At 28.7% G+C, this 8,404-nt stretch overlaps 1 protein-coding gene across 5 annotated transcripts in view; it reads left to right on the forward strand.

Annotated features, from left to right (window-relative positions):
- Positions 1-8,404, forward strand: part of LOC106458255 (cell growth-regulating nucleolar protein-like) — a 35,906-nt gene that overhangs the window by 15,030 nt on the left and 12,472 nt on the right. For all 5 annotated transcript variants that reach the window (XM_013917735.2, XM_022384398.1, XM_013917736.2 and 2 more), the window contains 3 exons: positions 941-1,048; positions 4,002-4,088; positions 6,759-7,200. In XM_013917735.2, the coding sequence (XP_013773189.1) occupies positions 941-1,048; positions 4,002-4,088; positions 6,759-7,200 (637 nt within the window). The remainder of the gene's footprint in view (positions 1-940; positions 1,049-4,001; positions 4,089-6,758; positions 7,201-8,404) is intronic.

Genomic DNA, 8,404 nt, shown 5'->3' on the forward strand with positions numbered 1-8,404 from the left:
GTATTTTATGGAGGATACAATTTTTTGGGGGATTTCAAAATAATGTACTAAAACATTAAAAGTAATAAGTTCAAATCTGTAGCAAATATAAATATCGTAATCATTTCTTGTAAATACCATTTCCTAATGTAATTTTCAAAGATATTAAAGATCATAATGCAAAAAAAACTAAATTTATTAAAAGTAATAGGCTTTATGTTTCTTAAACTACCTACATTTGTCAAAGTACTTATGAACTTTCGAACATATTCGTCCACTAATTTTATTGTTGGAATGAAATATAGCAAGACTTGCATTGCCTACTGAGAAAGTTAGTAGCTGGTAGTCATCGGGTTAAAAGACTCAGATTATAGTCAGTCACTCATTATGTGATACATTTCTACATAACTAGCACAGGTTGTTTTCTTTTCTTTAAAATTTTTAGTGAAATATTTTGTACCACAAATAAATTCACCATTGCTTATGTTATATGACTCCTGTGTTTATTACTTGTGTGTTTCTACAATAATTTCCATTAATGTATGTCAGCTGAAACTACAGTAAAAATTATCATTCAATTAGGACTTAAGGAATTTAACCTTTAAGTACCTACAAATATATACTGAATTTTAATATAAAAATGTTTGATCTGTACTTTAAACTGTTTCTCACTTGTTTACAGGAACATTAAACAAGAGAGGTTTATTAAAATATAAAATTGTATTTGATTATTTCATTAATATTATGAAAGTGAAGTTTCATAGATGCTTAGTTAAAAGAAGTTAATGTAAAACAAAATATGATATTTTTGTTTTCATAATCAGCTCTTTATTTTACATTTGAAAAGTACATACACACATACATACAAGGTTTGTCTAATGGAGTGTAAAAAAATTATGTAACAAAAAAAAGAAGAGCTGAAAAATCTTGAGAATGTTTTTTATTTTTTTTCTGTTTTTAGCATATCCAGCAAACCATAGCAACAACAAATGTTTCTCCTGGTTTATCAGATTTGCTGGAACAACTTATTGGATTTTCAAACATTCCAAGGAAAAAAATAAAGTTTGAGGTAACTTTCTATACATGTTTTTTTTTCCATATATGTATTTATTTAAAAATTAAAATTTGTGTTGAAGTTTCATTAAAATAGAAATTGTGTTTTTTTCTGTGTTTATGTTCCATATAAACAGGAGCTAAAAATAAATGGGAATCTGCCTTTTTACAGATTAACTTGTGCAAACTCAAAATCTGTATTATCCAAGTTGTACTTAAGTTAAGAATACACACTTGATGATTTGAGATTCGAAAGACTGAAGGATCCAGTCAGTTTATAGATATATTAACTCCTTTCTTACCTTTTCTGCGCATGTCACAATATTTTACTTAGTTATGTGTAAAATTTAATTAAGCTATTTTATAATCAATGTTTACCAATGAAATCAGTATTAAAATTTACATTATAGTTCAAAGTTTTATATTATCTAAGTTTTGTTTTATTCTTTTATGCTCCACAAATTCAGAAAATATTAAATTTTTGTCTTTGTAGTTTGAACAGTTCTTGATTCACACTAACCTGCCATATATAGAAATAATCTAGGTTAATTGCTCTGTTTACACATTCTTCTTTCAAGTTCCTTAGAACACATTTGGAGATGTGAGAAATAAATTTCTTTGAACTCTTGACAGATGCCACACCCACTTTGTACACATAGAGTTGCAATTTTTCAGCCAATTATACTTAGTTGAGCTAGATGTTTATAACCAATGGAAAGAGCACTTTTTTGAAGTAGGTTCTGTTAACTATTATATTAAAATTGTTGCAAATAGTTATATAGAGAATTAGTCAAATTGCTCTTAGCATTGTTACTGCTTTGTCCCTGCCACTTTAGCATTATTTCTCACTTAGAAATACATTAGTTAGATAGACAGTTGCATTGTATTTAAATTTTAGTTATATATTTACTTAATTATGTGTTATTTATCTTTTAGGATGTATATTTGAAAGGTTTAATAAGTTGTATATATATATGCTCAGTTTAGAAAGGATAGTGTAACGCACAAATTCCACCACGTTTTGCTGAGAGCTAAATTTTGTCTGCCCACTATACGGTAATATTTGTCGAGGATGCCCATTGACATGTGTTGTGATAAATAACAGCACTAAAGAACAGGAAAGGATAATAAATTATTAAAATAGATTATATGTTAAAATGTAAAGACATACAAAAAAGAAAAAGATGTTTTAAGATTATTTCATTGTACTGTACTCTAGACTATATAGTATAAGTTGAAGATAATAGCTACAGTTAGAAGTATCATAGAGAAAGTGAAATATATATTAACATTTAAGTTACATTTAAAAATTTTTGATATTCACTCAAGATCTTCTAGGGGTTATGCAAATGCAATTTGAAACCTATAAGTTGGAAAAAAGTATTTTTTATACTCGTTGTTTTATGGGTTACATGAAAGGCTACTCAGGTAGAGACCCTTAGACTTAAGAGTTAATAGTGATGTAGCTTTTAGTAGATCTCAACATCCATTCATCACTGGTAAGGACAACAAAAGAAGCATCTTTGAGTTCAGTGTCAAGCTTGTCCTTTTCCTCTTTGTACAGGTCTGGAATTACTACAGTACTAAAGTGTGTCTTAGAAGAGATCTCATATCTTGGTTCCAAAACTATAAGCAGATGCCTAAAGCAAGCATTATCAGTTTCTTTGTTTATTGTAATGTAATATCATATTTTCTTTTCAGGTTTTTGTCTATGTTTGACATTGTTCTTGTATTATAACTGACCTCTACTTTAACAATTGTACACTTGCTTTTCAAATGGTCAGTTTTCTCCATTTTTGTCCAGAAACATAAAACCTAAAATATTTCCAAACAACTGATTTGTAAAAAAAAAAAAGTGCATCCTCTATTTTACACTTTGATGACTCAATCATTGTTGACACAGCATGTGGTAGTTGCTTTACAATTTATTGAATTATTTGATATGCAGTATTCATGAGGAATTGGACACCAGAATAATGAAATCTAAATTTAAAATAGTTATACATTACATAAACTGATTATGTATTTGCATAATCAAATTTGTGAATTATATTACTTAAAGCATTTGTTTTACAATAACCTAAAATGAAATTCAGAAAAATAATAATAAAATGATCTGGACTGCAGCACAAATGAGCTGTTACCATTGGACCAGGTTGAATCATTACATCCTTACACTAAGTCTCGTAAATTTCGGTATGCAAAAAATATTTCATGTAGTTTTCATATCTGCATTTTAAAACACAAATTTTATCATTCACTAGAATGGAATGTCCCAAAACTAATTTACCCACCTATAAGTAAGATTTAAGTAAATTTGAAAAATTATTTTAACCAATTGGAGAAAAAAGTACAAACAAAATAAATTGTTATTGAATAAACCATAGTCTTGTATTCTGCTCTTTCTTTTGGTTATATAAACATGCTGATCAGCCAATTAACAAACAATCTCTTAGGTCGGGGGGGGGGGATCTCTTCTGTAGTGGATTTGACAAATTTATTGATGTTCTAGCAAATCAAGAAGATAAGAGGTTAAAATTTTAGATGTTTAATTGCAATTATGTCTAGTTTTTGTTTTTAATTGGGTGAAAACTGCAGCAGTCTATATTTGAAGTCAAAAAACTACTGAAGTGGAAAAATCATAGCTCAGATACATCACATGACAGAAAAAAATAAAGATTGAAAAATTTTTAAATATTTCATGAGCCCATGTACAGAAAGTTTTTGTTGGTTCTTTTCTTTTTTTTTCTTCCAAGTTTCTATTTAAATAAATGTTCTATATCAGAAAGTTTATTTGTTGTCTGTCTTTGGATACATTCAGTATTCTCAAGTTTTAGTTTTTTTACTTATTAGCTTAAATCAGATGACTACAGTATAGAGGAAGGGATATTGGTAACATATTTTAATAAATACAAGTATTATTTGTCTTCCTTGTATCAAGTTTTCCTTCATCTCATATTTTTCTGCAGAACTTTTTGAAGAACAGTGTTCGTGTTAAAGACAAAAGGCTAATTCCCAAAGCTTGGGAGATATTTTCAAAAGCCCATGAAAAACAAGTAAGAATTAGTTTGAGTTGTAATAGATTTTTAGTTTAGGTAGTAAAACACTTCCTGTACTCTTTATCTTTTATTGATTTCTTATTCAAAACTTGTGTGTACAAAAAATCTAGTCTCATAAATCAGTAACAATATTTGTAATAGTTTTCATGGTACTGTAACTTAAAGTTCTTTTGTGTGCACAGATAAACGCATTCAAAACTATATTGCATCATATAAAAATGGAAAGAAGTGTAAAAGTAACGACTTTCTCTCTCTTCTATCAACAGAGTATATATTAGTTAAGCAATTCAGCAAGATTATAAAATGATTAAAAGTCAACTGTGAAACATCAATAACTGTTAGGGCATCCTTTTTATTATCATCAGTTGTTTACACATTGAAACATCAAACTACTTTGAATTAACTTTAATGTTGACTCACCAGTTAGGAAATAGGTTTTTTTTGTAATCATATATCACTATTGTACTGGCTATGCTTGTTAAAATATATGTTAATCTGTCTGTACTCATTGTTAAATGGTTCAGTTAAATTTTAGCTTAAATGACACCTAGAAAATAAGTTTTGAAATACAGTAAAGAACAAGTTAGTAGTTTAAAATTTGAACTTTACTAAAAGACTTGTAGTGGACATTTTTTGCAGATTTGATGTTTTAGAACTTGGAAAAAAAAATCTTGCGTGACATTATGTCATAAGGAACCATATTATTGTGATGTAATGTCACAGACTACACTACTGATCAGTGAATTAAATTTTCCAGCTTGGGTTGTAAAATACTGTAATAATTAAAATAACTTGCATTTAAAAATACGTGAGGATATTTTCTGATGTGAAAGAACTTAGTTAGCATTATATGTTATTACCTGTTGTGTGGTTAATTTTCTAAAGCACTGGTCAAACCTGATGCTAATGAGTTTAATAAGATGGAGAGGTATATGTTCCTACTCTTTTTTTTTTTCCCTGGATTTTTCTTCATGTTGAATTTGAATATTGAATATTGTTTGAAAAATTGGGATAATGTTTTGAAAGGAAAGATTTTTAGTTGCTGTTGAATATCACAAAATGATTTTTTTTGCTTTGTTTCTTAATTAAAGTTAATAAGGCATTTCAGATTGATTTTGTATAATAAGTTAAGATAGAATTACACTGCTAACTATCACACAAGTTGCCTATCAAACAATCTTTCTTAAAGTTTTGACTAGTTGGTGTGTTTTTTACCCTCTTATAAACAAAAGCTGGTGTGACTACTTACTTGAAGTATTGGATGTATCACGAGTTATTTTTAGCAATCAGGGATGAGAATTTTTCACATTTTTCGATATGTTATTGGTCATACATGAGTGATGGAAATCTGAGAAAACATTTGCAAATAAAATTCTCTCCTATTTTCTTTGGAAAACATTTGTTATGAGTCCCAGAAGTACACACAAGAGTCTGAATGTGTGCTTCACCAATAGAAAACACACTTTCTAAATGAGGCTCATCCAATTAAAGCAAGGACGTGTATGTTGTTATCACATTTTTTTCAAGAAAAAAATACTGATAAAAGTCAATTCTGAAACTTCACACAAGGTGAGAGAGATTGAATGTGGTTGCAAAGAGAAATTCTCCTGATCATTGTTCAACAAAATAGTGACAATTGAATTCAAAACTGGCAGCAGCAAGGTGAAAAACGTGGCATACAAACTTGACATTTTCTCAAGAGAATAATGCCCTTAAAAAATTTAATGTTGTGGAAAGTTAGTGTTTTTCTGTTAGTACTAGTGCACAAATATAGGAAATACACAATTTAGAAGCAGTAATGTTAATATTATAGCTGCATGATTATCTAAACATGAAAATTCACTAGATTTACATTAAAAATAACCCATATTCTACCCTCTTTCTCCCTTCTCATTCAAGCCATTAATGTCCTTGCCATTAACCTTCAGGTTTTTGTCAGCTTGAACTATTCTCATGCCCGAGTAATTCAAATGTTCGAAAATGTAACTTTAACCCTTTCGAGAAGGGTTATGGGTGAAAGGCCATGTCATCTCGTTTCTTGACTCATTCAAAATTTTATTGAACCACTATTTCATGAATTTATTTCAATAAGTTTGGTATCAAACTGTGGATTATAATTCAAATTTTAGTACTATACATTATTCAGTTTCTTGATTTAAAAGTCAATATTAAGAAACACAGATAAACATTGATTTTTGTGTATCATGTGGTATTTTGAATGCAGCACTGCTTCAGATTAGATGTTTATGAAATCAAAGTACTAAGTCTATGGTTTCGTACGAATTAGAAACTCAAATTACCAATATTGACAAGCTAGAATATAAAATAAGAATGTCTTATCTTTTCTATTTGCTAAGATATTGCTCATGTAATAAATCAAACATAGTAGCACCCCACCCACCTCTTTCCATTTTTGGAAATGCTCTCTTATATACACTTACTTCTGTATATGTTTTTCAGAACCCAGTTATATAAGTCAAGTTTTGTTACAGGAAGATTTTAATGAAAAGGATTCAGGAGAATTTGTATACTTAGGTGTTAGTGGACAATCTGGTGGATTAATTTGATTTTAATATATTCATATTAATAAATACTAGAGAGATTTTATTAGGCAAACCAATTTTGAATTTAATTGTATTTGATATAGATAACTTTATTTAATTATAGGTAGAAGAAAAAAGCAAATCAGGAAAAGAAGTTGTTAGCCAAGAAAATAGTCAAGAAAAAGAAGCAAGCAAAGGCTCAACAGATGAAAACAGAAAAAAATGTCAATCAGAAACAGAAAAGAAAGTTACTAGCATAACAGAACCAACTCATTCCTCCTCTGAAAACCACAGAAAAAAGAAGAAGAGTAAAAAAATAAAGCAAAGAGATGAGGATGAGAACCAAATGCAGAAGAAAATGTTTACAGAAGAAGTGGAAAATTTTAATATTTCAGGAAGTCAACAAGCAGAAAAGGAAGATAAAGACAAAAAAAAGAAAAATAAGAAAAGAAAGTATGAAGATAAAGATGACAAAGATCAAGAAGTACCTCAGAGAAAGAAAAAAATGTTTTCTGAAATAAACCAAGAAAACTCCAATAATGAAGAAATAAAGGGTGAACAAAATGGTAATTGGGAAAGTTTGTTGTAAAGAAGTAATATATTAATTTCTTTATGAACAAAATGTGTTATTTGTCTATTGGTTTTTTGATCTATGATGAAAAATAGTTAGAGCTAACCTTTTAACAATTTTTGAGCAGGCATCGTTTTCTATGAATGTTACCAGATTTTAGTGAGTTACATTCAAACTAAACTATTTTCTTATCATGGTATATGAATAAATTTGGCATAAAACATAGCTATAAATCCAAATCTTAATAGTATATAAGTTTTAAGTTCTTAATTTTATATATGGCAGTATTCAAACAAATCCAGAATTTCCCATAGTATGAGAATTGTGACATTTTCTTCCTAGGCATCCTCTCTTCTATAATTTAGTTACCACCCCTCCAAGAAGTATGAAATTTAATTTGAATTGCTTATTATAATGTGCCATCATTCAGGCAAAGCATAATTTTTATATCCTTCAATCGTTTTTGGTTACAGAGCCATCAAATAGAAAATCAGACCCCTCTCGAAAATTATAAAAAGTACAAACTAATTATGAAGTTAGTAAATTTGACCAACTCTATGGTGAGAGAGTTAACCCTTTCGAGATGGGTCATGAATAAAAGGTCATTTCATTTGTTGACTCACATTCAAAATTTTATTGAACTACTATTTTATAAATTTATATCAGTAACTTTGGTATCAAACTATAGATTATAATTCAAATTTTAATACTACATATTACTCAGTTTTTAATTTAAAAACAAATATTAAAAAGACACAGATAAACATCGATTTTTTCTATGTCACGTGGTATGTTGAATTTAGCGCTGGTTCCAGTTAGTCAAAATACTAAATCTATAGTATCATATGAATTAGAAACTCAAATTACTAATATTGACAAGCTAGAATATAAAATAAGAGCTTCTTATCTTTTTAGTTTGCTAAGATACTGCTCATGTAATATATCAAACACAGTGGTACCCCACTCACCTCTTTCCATTTTTGGAAATGCTCTCTTATATACCCTTACTTCTATATATATGACATGAATAACCAATCGGAAGCTGAGAATGTCCCCTAGTGGCTTTCTCAGCAATTTTAACAGGCTTGGTGCCATTTTTTTCTTTTGAATCAATATTTCAACGAGGTAGGTGTCTTTAGTCTGCTCAAAATTTCATATTTTTTTAGACTAAAATACATCTTAGTTACTAAGCTTGATAA

This window comes from Limulus polyphemus, unplaced genomic scaffold (assembly GCF_000517525.1).
Source record: "Limulus polyphemus unplaced genomic scaffold, Limulus_polyphemus-2.1.2 Scaffold435, whole genome shotgun sequence".
Classification (NCBI taxonomy): Eukaryota; Metazoa; Arthropoda; class Merostomata; order Xiphosura; family Limulidae; genus Limulus; species Limulus polyphemus.